The sequence below is a fragment of the Scatophagus argus genome, chromosome 3, assembly GCF_020382885.2.
Source record: "Scatophagus argus isolate fScaArg1 chromosome 3, fScaArg1.pri, whole genome shotgun sequence".
Classification (NCBI taxonomy): domain Eukaryota; kingdom Metazoa; phylum Chordata; class Actinopteri; family Scatophagidae; genus Scatophagus; species Scatophagus argus.
Genome location: NC_058495.1, coordinates 22222468 through 22246614, shown reverse-complemented (window position 1 = coordinate 22246614; position 24147 = coordinate 22222468). Strand labels below are relative to the sequence as shown.

The following is a 24147-nucleotide window of genomic DNA, read 5'->3' as shown; positions in this document are numbered from 1 at the left end:
CACACACACTCGCACACACACACACGGGCATGCACAAAGGCTGAAGCTCTGCCAGCATTTCGTGGGATAATCTACCTTCCTGAAGGTTTGCTAAAGCACCCCTCCCTCCCTCCCTCCTTTCCCCCCTCCCTTCTTTCCCCCCTCCCTTCCCACCACAACCCCACTTCTTCTTTTCCCTCCCTCCTCCTCTCGCCTCCTCCTCCTCCTTATCGGCCCCAGTGTAAGCAGCATGTGGTTTCCTGCCAACTTCTGGGAGCCATGAGCAGCCTCTCCAAACAGGAACACGCATGAAGACATTCCACCATCGAAGGAAACAGTGTCCTCAACCGCCCTCCCCCTCTTTTCCAATCCCCCCTAGACACTTCCACACATCCCACTCAGCTCCACCGGGGCTTGACCACTGGACAATCAGCACACATAAACACACACAAACATGCACAGACACATGCGAGTGGGCACAGACTGCAGCCATTCAGCACATCCATGGACTTGGAAATGAAGATAGCTGTGAGGCTGTGAGTGTGCATGTGAGGAAAACAGAGACAAACAGAAAGAGTGGGAGAACGAGTGTGTGAATAACTATGTATAAGAGGGAGACAAAGAGTGTGTATGCATAGGCATTTATGAGAGAGAGAGAAAGAGAGAGAGAGAGAGCGACAGTCCATGAAAAAGACTGATAAAAAAAATCTATCATCAGCTTATTCCACATCATTTATCATCATGTGCCGTCACATTAAAATTTTGGTTTTGGAGTGGGAGAAACTTCTCTTTAAAGTATGCTTATCCATCACACTTGTCCATGAGTTGTTGGAGAGGTTCTTGTACTGAGCTTTTTTTTATTATTATTGGAAATCCACAAAAGCTTTTGTTGAAACGCAAACATCACTGTGAAGAGTACCGAGAGAGCAGTTGGAGGGCTGTTATGTGCATGTTAGAAGAGTAAATTTGTTTAACATTGCAGCAGGGCTGTTTGAAACCAGACGGCGGGTCTGGGTAAAAGCAATAAATCTACAAAAAAGAGAGCCAGAGCGTCTCTGTTAATTTTGATAAATGTGGTGAGATACACAACAATGCGCAGGCTTCATCTGCAGGTTGGACGGTCGAGCACATCTAATCGCGGTGGAACCAGGACAGACGCAACAGCAATCTGGGTGTCATCACGGCAAAGACTGAAAGATGACTCCTCTTCTTAATGACAAAGGCAGCATCACTGTCAGGACAAAATGAACCCCGGAATTAGAAGGCATAGTAGGAAAAACACCGTAGGAGACATAAAAGTCAAACAAAAATTGGAATTCAGACAGACAAAAGATGGCTTTAAATCATTTAAGATCTTATTTATAAGCTCGGTGTCTTCTCTCTTGGCATGCGGGGCGTAACGATTGGGGAATGTTATTGAGGAATTCTGTGAGAGACGATTAATCATACGTCACTTTTCTCCTCCGTGCTTAAGGATCAGTGCCAGAGAGGGAGCAGGAGAGAGGATGTGCCTGTCTGCTGCCTTTTTAGCAGCCAGCTCTCCCACTTCTGTCCTGCTCTCTCTATCTTATCTCCTCTCCTCAGTTTCTGGATGTTTTCGAGGAACAAATAAACGAAGCAAAATGGCCTCGATAGAGATTTTGAGAAACTGATTTCTAGCCTCCATTCCTGTGAGGTTGTCCTCCCAGGCAGATACGTGGCATGGCATCTTTTTGTGTGCCCACATCAATGATTCAGTGGCATATTGAAATTACAGAGTGGGTTTTTCTGCTAAAATTGCAGAGGAGTTTCGAAATTCAGGTCAAATTTTGCAAACTGAAGTACTTGAGACTAGAAGACTTGTGTTTGAAATCTTGAACAAATTTATTTTTCAGAGAGTTTAATTGCCACATACTCAAATTTCTCTTCTTTTACTGCTTAAGCCTCAGATACGATCTTTTTGGGAATTTGGAATTTTTAGAATTGTTGCTTTCTGTAGGATGTGCACAAGCAAACCATAGTATGTTTAAGGCAGTAAATGCACTTCAGCCAAAGTGCTTGTTGTACGGTCGAACTGTTTCAGAGGACTGGTTAGTAAGAACGGTTTGGATTTCTTTTTCTCTTCATTTTTAACACAATTCATTCAGTCACATGCATATGCTCAAATGAGTGCATCACCTTGAATGTGTCTGAGGAAAGATTGTCCCAAAGCATGTGATGTTTTCCCCATTTAAACAAATATTCCATCTCTCTTATCTCTGTGACGGCTGACCTTTGACGCCAACTTTTCTCAACAGGTTGGAAGACATATTGCAAAAACTAGTTTATAAAGAGTTAGGGAAAAACTGTTTGTGGCAAGTAAACTATGGTTAAGAAATGGTTAGGATTAGGCAACTAGACGAGTTTGCTGACTTTAAGGAAAGATCTTGGTTATGTTAATTAAGGGCAAATGATAACTGGAAGTCTTGATGGGGTGCAAACTCCTTGGTATTAAAGCCTTACTCAGTACTTCACACCTTCACACCCATGAGGTGCCAGTACGCTTCATCAGAACTGCTTGTTGCATGGCTGAGTAGCTTCTGAAGCGTCTTCCCCCACACCTTTCTGACTTCAGATTAGTGGAGTTTTTGTGCACCCATTTTTGCAACTTTCAGGAACCAGCAATCCAACATTAACACACATCTCAAGCTGCAATTGGCCAGACATGCAAAGGTAAGAAAGAAGCAAGTGTGAACTTTTATCTCAAGCTCTTTTATTTCTTCTTAGAGGCTGTCAATTTCCATGTCAACTTGGTGCAACGCAATAAATTTCTTCCAGGACTGCCTGCCTGAAAATGTGTGTCATTATACATTAAACAGTGTTTTAACTCCCCACTGATGGCTGGCTTTTTTCACCCCACCAGTGTGACTGTTTGGAACAACGATACATTTTTAGACGACAAGTCACACAAATTGCTTCTTTCCAAGCATCAGAAGATGTGGAATTGTACAATATGGACATAATTCCTAGGATACTGTCCTGCATATGTTCTGCCACACTGTGATGATGATGTTTGATGGGCATATTGGCTGCTGCAGAGACTGCTGATTTCTCCAAACACTAGACATTACTCAGCTGTTACACATTCATGCCTTGAAGCAGTACAACCTAAATCTTGTACTGTCAGACACTGAGCAGCCCTCTGGAGTTACTGAAATTCAAGTCTGCTACATGCTTCAAACAAAGTGCTGTTTGAGACAATGGATGCAGTCAGATTTAGTCTGAGTAGTTTTGTACTGCAGGTAAACCAACAATCTGAAAGTGGCTCTCACTTTCTGTGAGTGCGGTGGAATGAAATTTGGCAGATTTGCACAAACATGATTAGCATGACTGTCATCCTCCTTTGGATCATATGTATCTTACACCTGATTCTTTTTTTTTCACCAACTTGGCGTCATGCGGTTGAAGCTCAGCTAAATAATGAGTGAGGCCCTAACTGTCTGTCTTGTGAAATCATCCACGAGTAACGTAAGCGCCTTGCTCAAGGGTGTAGCTGACGAGGGAGTGGAGAATCTGCTTCACAAGTGCACCTCTCCCACCTTTTGTTCGGCTGCTCTCGGCAAGTGTTTGTTCTGCTTTATCAGTGCATTACCAGTCTACAAAGATGCTGTGGCCTTTCTCGAAAAAACAAAAAACATATGTAGCTGCATCCTATCAATGAATACAGATGAGCTTCACTCACTGCGCTTCCTGCTAGTGCTGTATGACTTGCAAGTTAAGTCAAAAATAACGCAGATTTCCCAGGAACTCATTACAAAACCAGCGAGGCAGGGCTTAATGTTGTTTTGACTGAACTGTAGTTATCAGTAGGCCACCGTGATGAAGCTCAATTAGAGCAGCATGCGATGAGCTAAGCAGAGGTAATCACTGGGCAGAGGGCAGCCTTATGTGGAGGCACGGATACTCACTCTGAACAGAAAAAAGGCGAGGGATTCACAATAGGACCTGGAGCCGTGGAGAGCAGCTAATGAGCCTACATGATTCGCTCCTGGTCTCCCCCACCGAGAGCCTTGTCCTGGACAGAGCGGAGGCGCGCAAGAGGTGCACTGCTTGATCTAGCACATTCCATGACGCAGCCTGTGAAGAAGCGATTAAAAGTTTCTCTGGCAAATGCCGGATGACTGAAGGTCTTCTTTGTCTTATTAGAGCCCTGAATGTTTATTTCAGTAAGCAGAGGAGGACAATGTGTCTTCCTCACTAAACCTGATGTTCCGGAAAACTCTTGAGTAAATAAATGGCTGAGGTCTAACGGGTAATGTTTTAAACCATTCACAATGAAAGACAGTATATATTCTGCAAAGACGCACCTAATCCTCCCTGCATTACTTTTCTGACAACTTTATACAGGACAAAATTAAAACTGCATGTGTATTTATTGTGTGTGAAAGTTAAACTGTGAGATGCATTGCTTAAAGGATCTGCAAGGTCACAATAAAAAGAGTATGTGTTGAGATCACAGCTTCTGTGTTTTCTGAGGGGTCTCCTCCAGGTACTCTGGCTTCCTCTCACACTCCTGGTTAACTTGAAACTCTAAATTTCTGATATATGTGAAACTGAGTGCAGTGTCCATCTGGCCATGTTTAAACTGAGTAATCGACTGAGGGACTGTCCAACGATTGTTCCTGTCTTTTATCCAGTGTGTGTTGAAAGAGGCTCAACAAAGCAAAGTACGGTGCATCCTGTGATGCTGGTGTACAAATGTAAATCCTGGGTTTTGCAGTCAAACAGCTGGTGCATCATGGATACATCTGTACAACTATTTTTAACCATTAAAGACCATAAAAGAGCATGAATGCTGCCTGTGGTTACCAGCAGATTGTTCTCATCAGCACTCCACATTTTCAAAAATCTAGCGCTGCCTCCTTCCTTTTATGATAAGAGATTTGACAAACCTGTAATAACGTGTTTCTCTTTCTTTTACTTTCTTGCGATACCTCATTCTAATTGCTTTTGCTGTTTGTGTATCGCTTCTTTTCGCTCGTTGCTTCTCCCGTCGCGCAAAGCTCTTGTTATTAATGCTTTCTAAAAGTTCTACACGTGTCTCACGTCTTAGTGCAGGCATTCTGAATGATATCGACGTTTCAACCTTGTAATCTTTATGCGTGTGCGTGGGTTGAGGTGAGGTCTGCCAAATTTCTCTAGTAGTTATTAAAATAGCTTCTAAATATCTATCCAGACTTTTAAACCGACTCGCGCCCTGATTGGCTGGGACGCGGTCACGTGGCGTAGTGCAGTCAGTCGCTGTGCCGTGCCTCGAGCCAGCGCTGAGTGGAGCCTGTCTGCCAACAGCTTCAGCAGCGGCTCTTTCTGGAACCCACTACACTCACTGACAATTAAAGGAGGCCCCTTTTTCTTCTTATTTCCGAGGATTATTCTTCACCATGGGCGACAAAAAGAGCCCTACCAGGTAATGCGACCGCCAGCTGTCGATTTCTAATTGTTTTGTGCGTTTTGGGCTCGATATTTGGATGCGTCTTCCTCACGCAGGGATCGTTTCTCCCTTTTTCAGTTGGTATGCCACAGCTAGCTAGAATAGTGCAGTCACTATGGCGGCTTCTCGCTCCCTATAACCCAGTCACTTAAACAGACAAAGGGAAATTTTTCAGAGGATACGCCTGGCATTCTCTGAAACGCTCTTCCGCCTCGATGAAGCCTTTTGGAGAGTCAATGTCGAAATGGACATTGTTTGATATTGGTTTTGTTAGCCGATATGCTAAGCTTCGATGCCGAAAATTTTTAGCAATGCTTGCCTGCCTGCTAGCCTAACGTTAGCTGTCGATACAATCGGACGGTGTGCAGCTTCGCCACTGTGGGGATTTTATTAATCAAGAAGCTCTACTTGCCGGGACTCGAACCTAGTATTAATGACAACACCACCAGGATTTGTGTTGTACTGAGGGGCTTGTGTATTACACCGCGTTTTGTGTTTGTCACAGTCCCCTTTTTGTTAAATTCGTGAATTGTGTTGGTGGTATTTCAAAAACTAACTTGACCTTAACATTTTGTCTAATTTGTAAGGCCAAAAAGACAAGCCAAACAGACCGCTGATGACGGCTACTGGGACTGTAGCGTCTGCACCTTCAGGAACACCGCCGAGGCTTTCAAATGCAGCATCTGCGATGTGAGGAAGGGCACATCCACAAGGTAACGTAGCGCTCCCTCTCTCTCTTCCTCTCCCTCTCGTCTGAGCGTCTCGTTTTTCCACTGCTTGGCTGGCTGCAGCAGCATTGCATCGCAATTTATGGGAATGACAACTTTGATCGACAGCCTATTTGTCTGTGGGCGATCGGGGACTTGTTGATGGGCAATCGTGCGAACATCCCCCGACGTTGTCTGGATTGTTCATAGTTTCTCATTTTGTGCCACTAATGTTGCATTGCTTTTATGCATTCATCTAGGTAGGCTGGCTGCTTCACTAGCCAGAGGGGGGGATGGGGAAGAGGGACCGTACTTGATGATGGCTGTACAGCTACAGTGCATCAACCGAGCAGCAGCGCAAAGGGCTGCTTTAGTCATGGAGCGAAACAAGTGTGTGCATTTCACCTACCTGTAGGATTGCGGAGGTGCTTTAATCGTATGACAAGTCAGTTATTGTGCATGAAGTGGATGTGCTCTGAGAAGATGGTTGTATTTCTCAGATTTCAAGATTAGAGATTTATCTGTCTCTTAATAAATGTTTATCTATTACATACTTCTTTGTCCATCAGACTTTCCCCCTCGCGCCATGGAGTTTAAGACAATGCCAGTTCATGCTTAGCCTGGTGTGACAGAGGACATTCACCAGTTATTTTCCCAGTTTTCCAAAAATCCGGATTCTTTTGTTTTTTAAATATCAGTCCACACATTTGTTTATGATTAATCATTTTCAATTCTCAATCAGCCACAGACTTTCTTTGTTCCCAAAGCTGTTTACCAGTGAATTTACTTTTGTTTGTTCTCAGAGAAATTCTCCAGATTAATCATATTAGCATTTGTAATAACAGGCTTGTATGTCCCAGGCATTTCCCCTGAGCTCACCTCAGAACTCATTTTTTGTGAAGTCAGCAGAAGTCAGTGTCTTATGGGAAACTGAGATCAAATCATCATGTAGCTTGAGCATCTTGACGGGATTCCCTTTTGGGCTTGTGTATAGTGACGCCTCCTTGTTCCGTTCTGAGGAATGTCTTTGATGAGAAGTTGCGTGTGCCATGGTGTGAGTTTGTTTACTCGTATCATCAGTTGATGAGACGGAGAGATAGATGAGTCATTTGTGGGTTTGTTGACAAGTCCCCTGCACTCTGACCTTTCCAGCTGTGGTTGTACAATGAGTGGCTCGGTTGACACCCCTGGCGCACCACAAACGGGGAGGGGGGGGGAACACACTGACGCTGGTTTACTGAGAATCCAAAAGATTGAGCTCAGTCTTAATTGTCTGGCTCCCCTCCCCCTGTGAGCTTTTCCTAGCAGTGTGCAGCTTAAGACCACAGCCGATGATGCAGACTGAGCCTGCTGTGTGAAAGCAGGAAGCAGAGACAAGCGTGTTGTAGCCATCCTGCCACTGTGCTTTGGCAACAGCCCAGTTGCCTCTATTTGGTAAATGGGAGCAAATGACATCACAGGAGTGGCTGTCACACATTCCTGTTTGATCTGAATAGCTAACCTTTGATTAATGCAGTTGTATAGTTGTGGTGCTGCCTCTTATTCTAATGAGTACTAATTAGCTGTCTTTTCTTCGCCGTTTGATGTATTTCAGCAAAGCACGGGACTAAGCAACATGCTCTTAGCCAGATGATTCACACTTAAGGCTATGTGTGGATTTTTGTCTTGCTGCTTTTATTCCACATCTCTACTTTTATTGTGCTTTTATTCATAAGGACACTAATTAGAGTTCCTCATTGCTAGGAGAAGTCAAAACACTTCTTTTCTTAACGTTGACCTTTGATTTGCATCTTCAGTTTGTGTTTAGTACAAGTAAGCAAACTTAGGTGTTTGTACAGGTAGTGTGATATAATTGTATTGGTGTTCTGTGTGTTTGAAATGGCTTGCTTTGGGTGTTTTGAATGTCTGGAAGCTGCCTCTTTCAACGCACTTCTTCCACTCAGTCCCCAAATATAGATGGCTTTTCCTGTGTCCTGAGACGAAGGTCATTCGGCATTGATTGCATTTGAACATAGCAAGGAGAAGGTGGATGCAGGTGAAGTATTGGGCAGCTTCACAGCCAATCACACATGCCTCCATCCGTTCTTGAAAAGGTGTTGATACAGCAAGTAGCAGTCAGCAGACATTAGTGCTGTGATGTGGTTGCTTGCTGCAGTTTGAGGGTCTGCCTACCTGTCCTAAGTGAAATTCATTCATGTGCATCCATTAAGGGTGCTTCCATCAAGATTTTTTGTCTCTTTACTTTATAGTTATTAGTTATTAGTGGCATATTAAAAACACCATTAAACAGATGAGGATAATCAGTCAATTTAATTTTGCTTTGTGTCCTGAAGCCATCATCTTTGACAGAAGTTTAGTAAAATGTACACTAATGTAAAGTGTATGTAACTCCAAACTCCAAGTAATTTACCTCCAACCAGCACTCACCTGAAATACTTATTTAAGTATTTAGTTTATTTATTGTGAAATTATTGTGTTCTCACATTAACCTGCAGTTCAACTGATCGATGCTTTATGTTCCTGTGAACAGAAACCCTCCGTCCTGATGTGTGTTAAGCTCCACTGTAAGCTGTTGGCTCTGTTAGTTCCCTGAGCCAAACACACTGCTGGACTCTTCTGCTCAATGGCTGCTAACACTTACCAGGTCTGCTCTTGCTGATTCCTATACAGATTTGCTGTACCCTTGCTTTAACCAATGCATGTGAACGAGGGGGATAGATGGACCAGTACTGCAGGAACACTTTGTAGCCCTTGCTTTGAGTACCGATTCAGCTCTTGTAACTAGATGTGTATTGTGTGTTCTCGTAATATATAACAGCATGAGAAGACAAACTTCGTGGTCAGTGCTTGGTTGAGTTTGTAATTTGATCTTCTCATGGCAGGACACTGTTTGAGTCCTGCATTATGCTATGTTATTTTAGCGGCTGATAAAGAAAGTGTCTCACATGTTTATGTGATTGGTTCTTCTGATCAGACTTTACGGAGACTAACAATCAAACTATTCCAAACAAATATTGACAGATAATGACCCCAGATGCCAACTATTTCTACAGGTGTTAACGGAGAGTTCCTTCTTAACGTTAACAGGTGATTGACAGATAGTGGCTCACACTACAGCTAGGCTTGAACTGCACTTTGTCCTCTGCCAGCGGTCGGTATGCCAGATAACTGTGGGCCATGTAGCCCTGAGTTGTGCAGATGGAGGCAAGAATGTGCGTTAACAAGAGCAAAAACTCTGGCGGTGGTATCAGCATGCAGGGAGAGGCCCGTTCCCCCCCATCCGTGCATAGCTTAAAGAACATGTTCACCCAGACCAACTCAGTGATGAAACATGATACTCAAGAAGGCTAAACCTAGCCTCTGCCACTCTGACTCTTAAACAAGAAAGCGCCCTGCATTTTGCACCTGACCTCGCCACTAATCTACAAGTCCAAGTAGCCCCAGCGTTCAGCCTCTGCATTATTGGCTGCTTCTTTGGTAATTGAAGAAGGGCTTGGATTAGCATTCCCTGTGAGGTTCTAGCTATTATATTTAAATTTTTCTGCCATCCAAATTTGATCGTTGTGCGAACGTGACACTCTGTTGCTGTACATCACTTTGCTTTGTGTTGGTGTTTGGTATGCACCTCTGTCAGCCCCAGGGGCCAGGGAGAAACCATTAGGAGCCCTCTAAAGTTGATTGATGGTGGGGATCACAGGAAGTCTTGAGGTACCTCAGTCTTTGACTGCTGTCCTGTTATCTCTGCACCGTTGCTCTGTTGTCAACCATTTCAAGTAGCTTCCGTCTGTGCTTCATATAAAACAGAACAAATGGGTGTTGCTCACATGCTCGCAAATTGCAGTCGTCTGACGAGATTAAATAAACTAACTTACGTGGTCCCCAATCATGAAGCTCAGGCTCCTGAAAGGACACAGAACCTCAACTGATAGCTGATGTACTATTTGGCCTGCTTCTCACGTACTATGTGTTTATCTGTTACCATGCTGATGATGTGTGATTTGTGCATGTCTCAGTAGATATTTCCATATGTTAATGTACATCAGTAAAAGTTTTTGTGTTTTGTGGCTTTGTTCTTGGACCATATGGATAACACACAAATCCACAGATTGTGGAAGTTGGAACCAAGCAAAATTTGATAAAATTTAAATATCCACCCTTAGAGCCATGAGTTAGTATTGGGCTCAAAACGTTGAGATGCATTTCTCTGTTTAAGTGTTAAGGCTGCACAATTATTGGAAAATGATTTAAGTCTATGTTTGTGTGTCTGGGTATGTGTGTCTCTATTTCTTTTACGGTGAAGGAACACAGCCATTATAATCCTTGGATTCTACCTGTCGCATTAAGGAAAATTTTCTAGGATAATGGAATTACATAAGAGGGGCATGCTAGCCCTCAGTTTATATCTGCACATCGTCGCCCCCAATCTGCGCCCCCCCCCCCCCCCCCAGCAGCCCCCACTCAGAGGAAACTGCTTTTGCTTATCCAACATTATCAGCATCTGCACTAAAACCTTAAACACGAGCGGGTAGCCCTAATCTTTACATGTTAATTGCCGGATTTAAAAGTTCCTAATTACTTCATGGGATTTGGCAGAGTGTGAGTGATTAAATACAGTAGCCAATTTGGCAATCTGACAAAACAGAAAAATGTTGAGCGAGCTGCTGAGTCTAGGCTCCTCCCACTCGGCAAAAAGATGAGGCAAGCGAATGAACATGACAGTGAGGGGAAAATACATAAAAAGGCATTTGAGGACAAGGAGAGAGGGAATGAGAGAGTTAACTGAGGAGTAAGGAGAAGAGGAGGGCAAGAGAGGACAAGGGGAAAAACAGCAGAGATGGGACAGTGACGAGTGTTGCGTCTGGACATTTGTGCGTGCGTTGAAGGAAGAGGGGGGCACGGATGGCTGAAAGGGGGGATGTGCTCACTCAACCAAGAGTCTCCAGGGGTTAAAGCAGAGTGGAGCACATCATTATCTAGGGAGGAAGAGAGCTAGACTGGACATGCTCTTCTGTTTCTACCAGCACCACCATTCATGCATGGGGAATGAACAAGTCATTTGACATGTCATTCACTACAGATGAGATCAAGAGTGAAACCAGAATTGACCGTTTTCACTAGGTAAAGTAAATTAAAGCAGTATTTAGTCAAGTAATTCTCAGAGTCAAGGGTTTTGATTTCTGTCGTGCTGTGGATAGTCTGAGTATTATTGAGCAGCTCTAGACTGAAAACAAGTCAAGTATGGTAAATCTGAGTCATTGTAGTAGTAGGCAGTAGAGGCTTTGTGTCAGACCCCCTTCAAGTTAAGAAACCTGACAGTTTCTTAACTTGATGTCTTGAGTATTTGCTTGATGTAGATCTCCTTGTGTAGAACAGTGATAGATTTTCAATGTACTGAGTCCTCAGGACCCACTGTAATGTTGGTGGGTCCCACTGAAATTGAGTTGGTCCCCAATAAAATTTGCATCTTTGGCAAATTGTAATCATTCAACTCATTTGTGATGCTTTTAGGGCTGATGATATATAAGTAGCTCTGCTTCTGACACCATGTGATGATTTTTTTTCAGTAAGCAGCATTTGGCAAAAGGCTAAATAAGCCAACTCTCTGGGGCCTTGTTGCAGCATAAGCAGCATGTCGCAGTGATTGAGACAATGAATATGGGAATTGTTCTGCACAAGATGAATATGCAGAGGATAGAAAATGGTGAATGGCAGATTTTTTTATTTGTTTTTTGACCACAAGGTTTCTTTTGTTTGTTTCTACATTTTCAGCATGGATTTATTGTTCACAATGTAGCATTATCAGCAAAAATGAGATGCATTTCAATGTGTCAGAGACACGGGATGCTTACCTAACAACGTCACAAGTAGAAGACATGAGCATGTGAAGATCCAAAGTCCCTTTTGGCAGTGCTGGTGATTTGTTGAACAAATTTATACCATACTCTGTTTTTATGAAAGCAAATGGAAAAGAGGATTAGGGGATAGCAGCAAGATGGTGTGACCAGGTCTACTTGACAGATCACTCATGCCACACTAGAGGCAAATAGCAGGAAGAAGGGTGAAGAGAGGTGAAGAAGACCTACTTGAACCCAGTGGGGAATGGCTTGGGTGGTGGGGGGAAAGTGAAGAGAGAGCAGGGAAGAAGACAGAGAGAATGATGGAGAGGCAACAGAGGAGGAAAACAAATGAGTGATACTGAGCAATGTGACACAGTGCTGTTTATGGAAGGAGCTCATACGTGCTTAGTGCATTTTCAATGACTCGCTGTCAGTCTGCCCAATGCCAGGCATTTCATAGCCCAGAAGGTCAATTCATGGAAAGGAAATACTTGTCAGGGTAAAGATGAAGTCTCTTTTACACATGAGCAGACACAAACTCAGAGAGTTTCTCCTTTAGTTTCTCTGCCATAGACCACCTCTTCATGTTTGTGCCTGTCTCACTGAAACGCATAGGAACTCAGACTGTCTGACTCCTTTAGTCTGTCAGAAGAAAGCAGAAAAATACACCCGGCCATCAGCATGGTATTTAAGGTTTACAGCTATTCTAGAAAAGTAGAGATATCTTTTAGAGATTTCCATGAATTCCTTTGCTCTATCCTGTGTTGTCAGCGCTGCATTCTGTGAGAACTAAATGTCATGCCCAACTGTTGGGCGCTTTTGCTGTTTGACAAAAATGCGTGGGGAGTATATGCTGTCTGTGAGCTCGCTGTGCATACAAAGCACTTTTTTTGATGGAAACATTGTTGGTGTTCTACAGACCCTTCAAGGACAGTGAGGTGAGGGTGGCATGAAGGGGGAGAAGTGAAAGTAACATTAAGCTCTCAAGTTCAGACTGGAAGGGACTCGTGAAGGGATGAATGCTTAATGCCTCTGGTGGACAGTGGCAATGAATTGAGAAGTGCCACGGCCCCTGGCAGCTCTTCAGGTGATCCACTCATGTAACACACTCACTTACACACATTACTTTACTCATGGGTGGCTTGAGGTGATAACACTGCTTCAGTCAGTTAGGGCTCAGACTGGTCAAGAACTTCCTCACAGAGAGTGTAGTTCATGGCTCAGTGGAATTTGTATTTGACATTTTTCAATTTAAGACAAATAATTTGTTTATGCACACTCATGAAGGTGCATTTATTAAATATCGTGTTGTCTTATCTCAAGGTTTTCCCCAGACAGAGAGGTCTGCAACTCAGGATGAGCCCAAAGACACTCAAATTTAGGTTGGTTTTGGATTTATTTTTGCACACTGAGCCAACAAGTAATTTCTCAAGATAAAATTGAAATATTTCATCCTTCCACTGCTTAAATGTGAAGATTTGCTGCTTTTCTCTGCGTTTATTATAATAATATATTGAATATTTTGTAGTTTGGACTGTGAGTTGACAACATGTGAAGATGTCACCTTTGGATCTGGGAAGTTATGGTGGAGATTTTCAATTTTTTTTGTTCTTTTTTTCCTTTTCCATTTTATGACTAGTCAATTAATCAAGAAAACAATTGACAGATTAATTGATAATACCACTGGCAGAGATCTGACAAGAGTGATTCTACCATGGGAACTAAGCTTTAGTTTCTCTGCTGTATTTTCGGGGCAGGCTACATAGCAAAGAAGGGCTAAATTGATCATGGTTTGTGCAGCAGAACTAATGATCATGTTCTCGTATGATGTGAGAGCCACAGTTGGTGGTGGTATTGCACCTTTAAACTTGTGAAAGTGAAAACGAGGAGGAGAGTGACAGTGAAAATTTTTTGCTTGCATTGAAGTTCAAATGTGATGAAGAATAGTACAGTATGGGTTATTTTAAACCATCTCTCAACTGAAATTATAAATATAAAATATATATACTGCCAATAAAGCTGATTCTTCTTCTTCTTCTTAAAAATAGCTGTTGACTGAATTTTTGTCAGTTGACCCATTTAACCTCAAGTTACTACTAAATATTAGCAGTAAATCTACTGTAAAAAACAAATGCATAGGTAATAGTAGGACATTTTTACTCTCGTCTTAAGTCATCTAACATATGCTCACACCGATGCACTGCTTGACTGAAACATTTGTCAGTTGTCAGACCCATGAATTGGGTCATTGGGTCAGGCAGGGGCCATGTAGTGCTCTTCCCAGACATATTTCAAATCCTCCTGGAAAGATGAACATTCATTAATAGAACAAAAGAGAAAACAGATATAAACATTGACTAGTTAACAAATTCAAAGCGGTGCATGCAGGCAGATCTGGGCTCTGCTCCACCACCCTCCATACTGGTTGAGGGGAGGGACAGACATCACATGTTTCTACTTAATGATCAAGGCGTACAGCAAGCGTTGACATGGACGAGTGTGTGAGTAGACAATTGATTACATGGTTGCCAGCATGTCATAGAGAGGTTCTGTGATCAAACTAAAGCCCTGTGGCATGCTCACATGATGGATCTGAGAGATGTGCTCCAGGCGGAGGTTGTGTCTCTGTCCTATGCTTGGGGGGGGGGTCACCATGTCACCATCGAATGAATATGAATTGAGGATTCATATTTCTGAAGAATTTTGCACGAGTACAAGGCGCCCATGTTCATGCTGTGCGGATCTGGTTATTTACGACGTCTGAAGGAGAGAGTGGGTGATGTCAAATAGTCTGAGCTGTTCAGCGGGCTGCACGTGGTTGAAGAATACATTTGCTGTCTGAGGCCCTTTTCAGACGTGGCATTAAGATCCGTCCTGAGTGATCCGATCACAGCTGTGGACAGCTGGACGTACAGGTGTGAATGTACCCAAGACGTATTGAGGACACATTCGAGGTCCAGTCACTCAGAACACATTTGGAACTTGCAAACCTTACAAATACAGTGAACAGTAACCATATAAGCTACTTCTTTGTCACATGTGGCAAAATTCCCCAGCCTTCATTAAAAATTGTTCAGCTTTGTAAGTTGTCGATTTAGGGTAGAATATTGCAAGCTTCATTAAACGCTTTCTGTGACAAATTCTTAATTATTTGGTCCTTTTTGAAAATTACATGAATGTTATATTAAGTTAAAAAGTAAAAAAAGAAAAAAAAGTAAAACAAAATTGCCCTTTTGTCCCATCATTGTACATGTTTATTTGCATGTTTAGCAAGGAAGCAGTCACAAGTGGTCTTGTGAGATGCATGTGTAGACACCTTGTAATTTGGGGTGTGAGTTGACTCAGAGTTGTCCACATGTGATCGGCTCACCCAGGATGGATATTAATACCAGGTACGAACAGGCTCTTGGTCTGTCTCTCCACCTCACTCAGCTGTATGCCACAGCATTCACTCAGCCTGGCAGGAAATAATTGCTTGTCCTCCAAACAGCACTTCAAATAAAAGAGCTGTGTTAATGAGGGCTTTCCTGTGCCTCTCTCTCACTCTATCACACTCTCCATCGCTCACTCACTCTCTTCATTACTCTGCCTCACGATGAAGTGCTCGGTCTCATTGTTTTTGCTTTTTCTAGAAAGAGTTCCCTCTCAAACAGCAGGCTCAGCTTTTGCTCTTGGCTTGCGGTTTCGGCTGCTCCTGGCCAGCAAGAGCGCCAGCTGAGCAGAGGTGTGTCTGTCTCTGGGATGGTTCAGGCTGAGTGGAGCGGTCTAACTATGAGTGTCTGTCTGACTGAATTAGGAGCTTTTAAGCATGATGATAGTTATTTCAGGGCATCCCGTGGAGGGAGTCTCCCCACTCCTCCCTCCCCCAGACAGTGGAATTTAGGGGCAAGCATAGGAGGAGTTGTCAATCATGGCCTATTGTTGTGTGAAGGAGAGGTAATAAGCTGTGAGCCCTCACTGTGGGAGATGATTTGACAGCAGGCTTTACACACTTGACACACTCACACACACACAGATTCCCCAGGAATATATTGGCAGCAGTGGGAGGTTGGAGCAATTTCTGCAATTGGACCCTGGGGTTCACTCCTGGTCCTGCTCCCAGAATCTTTTCCAGTATGTCTTGTGAAATGTAGATGCATCTGATTTGTATGTTTGCAAAATATAATATGATGCTATGCTGAGTATATTTCAGTAGTGTTGTAGTTTTAATTAGTAAATTCTGTTCTCAACAATCAGTCTATTTAAGCAGTCTATTTAAATATGAAGCATATTTTTTAAGCAGAGGCAGACTTTTCGACTCTTCAGGACCACCACTGTTTAATAAATGCAAGGGACACACACACACACACACACACATAGTGTCGTGCAGAATCTTAAGCCATGTTACTGAGCCATAGAGCATTGCTGTGTGAATCCAGGATGGGTGGTCAGTAAATAAATAATGTGGCAAAGAGAGCGGTGGCTCCACCATGCCAACAGAAAATGATGGCTGACATACAACTGGCACCGAATCACTCTTTAACTACTGGGGGGGCTGCCACCACCACTGCTGCTGCTGCTGACACAAATCTCGGGCTTTGACCGGGGCTTGCACTCTGCAACAGGCAAAAGAGGTATGGAGCTTATCAGTCAATCAATCACTCATTCACCACCTCCTTGACTAACAGCTCTGACTGCCAAACAAAATGATTTCTGTTCCTGTTGGAAGCTGTCTGCATTCACAATCTGTTTACTCACGGCTGTGGGTGAAAGATTTATTCCTTCACAGGAGTTATATGTGGGTGAGCATGTCATCATCGCAGCTTTGCTCTCTGTTGTTTTCGCATGTAGCTCACGCTGCCTCCACAGACTTGAATTCTTTGTCACACTTTGCTCAGTGGCATGTTGACGATGATGATATCAGATCAGGAATGCAGTGGTGCTCAAAGGAACCCGCAAGATTGCCATGTGATGGGCCTGCATTGTGTCACCAGAATAGTGAGAGGACAGGGAAAACGTGGCTCAGAGTCGTACATGAGTCTGGAGGAATTTATGTTAATAACGTTTGTTTTTAAAGTTGCAGCCAACTCAGCAAGGGGTCCTGACATGCATTATTTGCACTTTAAATTCAGAAAATCAGTTATCGCTTATGCTGTATGGGCCTGCTTTGACAAATTGGTGTTGTGTCAGTACAGGCGAGGAGGTCCAGAGCTCTAAACTCAACATCATCACGTCCTAATTAATTATCAACTTAATCGCTTAAGCATTTAAAAGCATTGCAGAGCGTAGTTAGACTTAACCTAAGTACTATGAATAGGAGTTCTAATGCTGAACATGGGAAGTAATTGCTCTAGGTTGAAATGGAATTGGCATCAGGTTGATGAGAACAGGACAGGGTTAGCAATTATGAAGGTAGGATGGGATGGGAAGAAATCCTCTCTTCCATATCACTCTTTAACTTTTGTGCACTGGAGGTCCCCAGAGGAAAAAGCCCCAGGCTCTGAAGCACCAGTGCAGCTAATGGACACTGGATCAACGACCCAGGGCTCCTCAGCGTTCGCCACAGCTGGTGTATTGATTGGAGTGTTATGACATGATACTCTATTATGCTCCAATTGATTGCCTTCTGCCCCACCCCCACCCCATCAAGTAGTCTGTTTGTAATAGCATTACAGGCCTCATTATTTTTATTATTTGGATTATTATAAAAATTTCAGCACTCAAATTTAACCTTTTCTGAATATTGACTTTTTAGAGGTTTGTGTACATTTAATGTGAGAAATGTGAGAATCAGAATTTTGTTTTTGCACATGCGTAGACCAGAAACTAACATAACAGAGGAAGCAGATTGACTGGATGCCAAATGTTGCAGGTGAGTGTTGTGCTTCCATCCCCATATGAGTTGTAAGCTTGCTCACAGAGGGTGTTCAAGTGTTCAAGTTTGATACATAGCTAATGCCAGTCAAAAGCCACCTTCAGTGTTTTTTCTCTCTCACCGCACAGATGTTTCATCCAAAGCTTTCTGACGCACTGGCAGCATGTTTCTGCCTGAAAATAATTGTATATGGATATGGTTTGGGAAGACAAGAAGGATTGCTCATCTTAGCCAACACAGTTATATAAAAAAATCTTTATTAATTTCTTTTTAAATATTTGAATGACATTCCACCCCCAAAATTTGTTTCAGCAACCCCAGGGGAGACTAATTTAGTTTTATGGAGCAGTAGAGAAAAAAAAAGTTGCTAAATAATTGGACTGTTAAGAGTGCATGGCTACTAAACGATAAAGGGACTGGGGAAGCGGGGTATCAGTTACGAAAGATGTGAGAGGATGGAAGTGTAGAAACGAGAGTAACTGGACTGGCAGTGTAATACTGCCAAATTGAAACCCTGAGGCTAACCACTTAAGCAGCTGTCTGAAAACCACTCTCCACAGCCAGCCGCCGAAATCAGTGTCATCAGTCTGACACTCTGTTGAGCTTCTTCTGTGTTTGCCACATGCATTTGCTCTTAAACCCTTTTCCCTAGAGCCCATTCCCATGGCAAAGCTGAAAACCTCTATCTTCACTGTGAAGAGCTCTTTTTCCAGCATTAACACTTGTTTATCTGGCCTGATGCTTAGACTCACAGACCTCCTACAACTTTCAAGACTACATACTTGACAACAGGTCTCCTAAAGCAGTCTCATCATCAAGGGACCTCCCCACTCCTCAGGTATCACAAAAGCCCTTTCTGGCAAGACTAGAATTTGGTTTGGAAGAGTTGGGTATACACAGTTAGCTAGTATCACGTGTTGTGTTCCTGTTGAATGGCCTCCTGGGCAACCATCAAACTGTGCCAGGCCGTTTGTTTGCACGCTAAGCTCTTCGAGTGCATGTTTGTGTGTGTGAGTGTACTTGTGGTTTACTCCTCACCATGCTTGCCCAGTTCTGGCCTGTGATTATCCGTGTTGCTGGCTGCAGTTTGGTCTCGGCTGGGTCAGAGTCTCTGGAAGGCCGCAGCTTTCTGACCCTTTCTCCCGAGGCCCCCGCCCCCCGCCGCCGCTGCCAGCTGATGTCCATTATGCTGCAGGTGTGTGTTTTGGCTAAAGCAGTCTGACTTTGGGTCAGCATTTTGGCCCACAAGTTCAGGACCTGTTCATCTGCGCAGCTGATGGAGCAAGATGCTACTCTTGCTTCAAGCATGTTTGTTGAAGTTCAGTGATGCTGGACTACAGTGGAAAGTATGTTTTCAGAGAAGGATGGATGGTTTTATGTGGTTTTTATGTGAACCACTGCTGCTTTTAGGAAATCAGTGGGATTCTTGTAACGTTGCACTTGACATTTATTTTTGCTTGCTTTTGTTGGTTTCCTGAATGAGAATGATTAGACTAAAAGAGATGGTTATGGTTTTTGTTTATCTTTGAAAGTGAGTCAAAACAAGAGCAGAGTAGCCGGCTCTATGGTTGCTGGTGAGTCCAGCTGAATCTCAGCCTGTGACAAATGGGGCCATCCCTGCAGTAATCAGATTAGAGGACCTAAGTGACGTGCTGCAAATGTTCCACCTTGTGATCCTGTGCATTCATTTTATTACAGCCGTGAGCTAATGAGATTAGCCCTCAAAACAGAGCTGCTCCCCCAGGAAGTGGCTGCGCACACCTACCTTTGCAGCAGCTGGGGGGAGCAACCCCTTTCCCTCTCCGGCCTCTAGGTTCAGCCACCTCGCTTTGTCAGCCGTGGTGTTACTGTGCTGGTGCGTAGCCAGTCAGCTCGCAGCTCCGCTACGAGGCTAATCCATGTTTGCTCCTTGGATCTCCTCCACAGGAAACCCAGGATCAACTCCCAGCTGGTTGCCCAGCAAGTGGCTCAGCAGTACCCCATGCCTCCCCCACCTAAAAAGGAGAGGCGGGAGAGGAGTGAGCGCACAGACAAGGAGCGCCCAGACGGCGAAGGAGAGCGCGCCAATGGAGAGGGACGCCCAGAGGGTGAGCGTCCAGAGAGAGTGAGGCCAGAGGCAGACACTCCCGAGAAAGAAAAGAGTGACAAGGAACAGCCAATCAAAGACAAACCTGACACAGAGAAGGACATCAGCCCGGCCATCACAAAGAAGCCCAGCAGCAAAAAGACCAGGTCAGAGTACACGTCGAGGCTTTGCTCGTGTCTCTGGATGGTGTCTGTGCTGGTCCTATTCTCACAGTTGTGTGTCTGTTCTTCCCCAGACCCAAATCAGACAACCATCAGAGCTCACCCAGTGACAAACACAGCATACAATCTGGCAAATCGGCAACCAAGACCAACAAGAACTCTCACATTTCCAGGTGCGTATCACATTCTCATAGTCAGCGTCTCTTCGACAGAACACATGGTTTCACATCTATGACTACACAGCACTTCCTTTTAGAAACAAACAAAAAAAAACTCCTTTAGCAAAAGGCTTGTGGGAAACCTCAAATGATTCACAAATGATCTTTTACTCTAAACACCCACTCTCACTTATATATACACTTGTTCTGACTGTTCATGTGTCACCCAATGAATTGAGTAATTTAGTGTAACTGCCCCCACAGTGCTGACACCCCCCACCTCATTGTTGCTGAGGCACACGTGTTGTGTTTGCAGTTTCTGGTTATTCACTTTTGTTTTGTTTTGGTTTCCCCCCCCCCCCCTCTCATGTCTATTTCCCTCAGGCCCAAACTGAAGAACATTGACCGGAGCACCGCCCAGCAGTTGGCTATCACTGTAGGAAACGTGACAGTGATCATAACAGACTTTAAGGAGAAGACCCGCTCCTCTTCCACGTCCTCGTCCACCATCACATCCAGCGCGGGCTCCGAACAACAGCACCAGAGCTCCGGCTCCGAGAGCATGGACAAGGGCTCGTCGCGCGCCTCCACGCCTAAGGGGGATCTCTCTGTGGGGCACGACGAGTCGTTCTGAGGCCCTGTTCAATTTGCCCCATGCCCCCCCGTCCGCCATCCTCACCCTGCGCCGCTCCCCCTTTTCCCCATGTTTTCTGGACACAATGGATCCCATAAGGGGAGAGATTTCACCTTTCCCATCGCTGCCCTGCCTCCATTCCATGACCAACCCCGGATCCTGAGAGGAACAGTGCGGTGCGCCTGCTGGAGGAACAAACACTCTGCTGAGGAAACTTCCCTCGTGGTTACACCAGTGGCACAGGCGAGGCAAGCTGGGCTACAAGGCATATAATGGCCCCATCCCCAACCTCCCCTGCGGTAGCATCCAGACACTTGTATGTATTGTTTTATATTCGTATGTGGATGTGAGGCCAAGTCGACTTTTTTTTTTTGTTTTTGTAAAGAAGAATTCTCCGCTGGGCACAATAACCACCATCATTTCAATAACTTTAAACTATTATTACCCTTATTTATTACTTGTTGCACCTGTATACTTTGATGTTCTACTTTTTTATGTTGAAGCTTGGCTGTGTTAGCTCTGCCGATCGGTCATTCCTTCAGTGTTTTTATTACAGCTTGAAAATGATAGGACAAGACTCGAGTCACACACACACAGACAAACAGACACACACAAACACACACACACACACACACACACTGGTGCTAGATACACTGTGAAGCGGTTTTGCAGATCTGGGATTGCCCATTCACTCAATGTGACAAAGTGCTGATGAATCAAATTCTCATTCACTTTCCTCAACAACACTGTCTCACTCTGAACACTGTCGGGACCTCCGTCAGGTCCATCTACATGTTCTGTACAGGTTAACGTGCATCAGTCGGCCACCTGAGGTTCACACGCCTGACTTTTTCAACTAGATTGTCTATGATTTAGTATGCTATAGCAAATCTCTTATACAGCATCTTATATCCTTAACTGTACAGTGTAGGCTGTTGTGTAAAACACTAAAAGCTGTTGATATTTTTTGCATTCCGTTCTTCAATGTTGAGTTTTCTGGCCGAAGGTGGGGCTGCTCCTCGCAGCTCTCGAGCCAGAGTTTTTTCTGTTGTGACTGAAGGATGGTTCCGCACAGTTCCACTTGGTAAAACCATATCGAACTGTAAAATAGGCCTGTTGTGTCAAGCTGTTGTGAATCGATCTCATTTTTTCTTTTGTTGCGGTCCTGAAGACGACTTTGAATCTTCATTCTCTCTCCCTGAAAACAAGTGCAAACTCGTGAACAATTTTGCAAAGACTGACAATTCAATTGACTTTTCTTTTTTTTTTTTTTTTTTTAATTAATTTAAGACTCCTGTCAATGAAGGCAAAAAAATATTGCAGTAGTTAATAAAACACAATTGCTCTTTGAATTTTTAGAACAGCAAGGCTTATTTAAGGGTTTTAATTCACTTTCACCTTAGCTGAAACTAGATCAACATAATTTCCTTTTTAACTGTATGAAATTGTATAAAGAATAAATGTGTATATGATATCTTAGTTTTATTTATTGAAGGACCAAAGGAATTTCATAATGACATGATAAATAGACAGATAAATAACAATTTGAAATGCAATTATCTAATGTGTGAGATGAATAACAGTTTAAATAAAGACTAATATAATCCATGTAAATGGTGTTCTTATTGTCCACTTTTCTCTGTGTACGGCTAATCTGGGGCAGAGAACCGTCAGTAGTCGAAGAACTTTACCGGCTCTGCACCCGCTGGTGGATCTCGCCTCACTCTGCAGGCGATGAGAAGCAGGCTGGGTGCGGGTGGGTAGCTGAGAAGAGCTCTGGGTCTGCTGGGTCAAGGCCTTTGGCTTTAGTAAACCCCCCCCCCCCTCCTCCTTCACTCTGCTGGACTGCCACAGTACATTTAGCCCCCCCACACCCCCACCCCCCACCCCATCAGAGGCCCCCGACTCGCTCCCAGAGCAACTAAAACCAGGTTAGGTGAGGTTAACAAGTGAACTAAAAGCTTTGCAATTTCACACGTATAGGGATGATAATCATATGTGTGTCGTAAGCAATGTTTGAAACCCCAGAGATACGTGTTCATAAGTTTGTTTTTTTTCTGCTCTTAAACTATGGTTAAAATGTAATTATGTACTTTATTGCATACAAATATGGAATCAGTGTTCAAAGTGAGGAAAAGCAATGTGAATAGAAGTAAAAAAAAAGCAGGACTGTTGAGTCAGAGGGGGAAAAAATTCTTTGTCCAATTTTTACTGAGAATAAAAGCCTGTTTGTAATGCAATCTGTTAGAACTGGGCCTAAAAAGCCATTTTTTTTCACCTGCCTTATCTGCAACCACATTCACTTGACTGAGTACTCCGACAGAAAGGATTCATTGTTAAATTATTGACAAATGGCCATTTGCTGAGTATATGAATTATTGCTTGTATATAGAAATTTAAAAAGGTGCAAAAGCAAACACTATGACTAATGGCATTGGAGCTGAAGTCTTTTGTTTCCTGTTTCCTTTCCGCGCAAGCAGTTCTGTTCTTGTGTGCGACCAGTAACCTTAATTTACTGTGTAAAGATGGTTACATTTTTTAGCTTTGTTTGTCAGAGACCCAAATATAGAAGGCTTGTTTACTGACTGTATAACCTTAACCGTGAATTTCCAATTAAGTGTATTATACAAACTCATTTCTTCCTATAACAATGTCTTGTACAATGCTTTTAAAGTTATTGCTCGGTTTTAAAGAAAAAAGAAAAAAAAATGTTTTAGGGACAGTACAATAATCCATTCTTTGTTTAATTGAATTTTTAGTTTTTCTGTTTTTGTTCTGTTTTATTTTGTTTTTGTTTTGTTTGTTTTTTTAACTTATAGCTGATGTGTCATTGTTTCCCCTTGTGAAATGGTCACATTATGTTCCTGGTGTGGAAATGTACGCAGCATTTTCAGCGGATCACGGCTCCTTGTCTAGCTTATAATGTTAAAATAATACATGTTTCTGGCATGTGCACGACTTTGCGCTTATAGGCTAACCTGATCATTTTCCTCCGCTTCAAATAGAAATGTCTATTTATGAATTTTGCTTGTAGTTTTTCACAAATAAAATTGTTAAAGTTATCAATTTTCTGGCTGCTTTCTGGTGTCCTTTATTGATGTTATCCATCCATACACACACACGTGCAAGTTCAGTCTACTGTTGCTTAACACCATCAGATAACAGGAATTATGTTTGGAACTGAGACGGCAGAGTGTGTGTGTGTGTGTGTGTGTGTTCACAGTGGAGGAAGACGCCTGACATGAGGGAGCCCTCATATTGACAGCAGCTTTCAATCATGTC

The 24147-nt window shown here is 43.4% G+C and overlaps 1 protein-coding gene across 1 annotated transcript; it reads left to right on the top strand.

Annotated features, from left to right (window-relative positions):
- Window positions 1-5235: 5235 nt before the first annotated feature.
- rybpb (RING1 and YY1 binding protein b) lies at window positions 5236-23927 on the top strand. Its single transcript, XM_046384770.1, has 5 exons — window positions 5236-5404; window positions 6016-6141; window positions 19753-20058; window positions 20148-20246; window positions 20616-23927. The coding sequence occupies exons 1-5, from the start codon at window positions 5379-5381 to the stop codon at window positions 20863-20865; spliced, it is 807 nt and encodes a 268-aa protein (XP_046240726.1). The 5' UTR covers window positions 5236-5378; the 3' UTR covers window positions 20866-23927.
- Window positions 23928-24147: the final 220 nt, after the last annotated feature.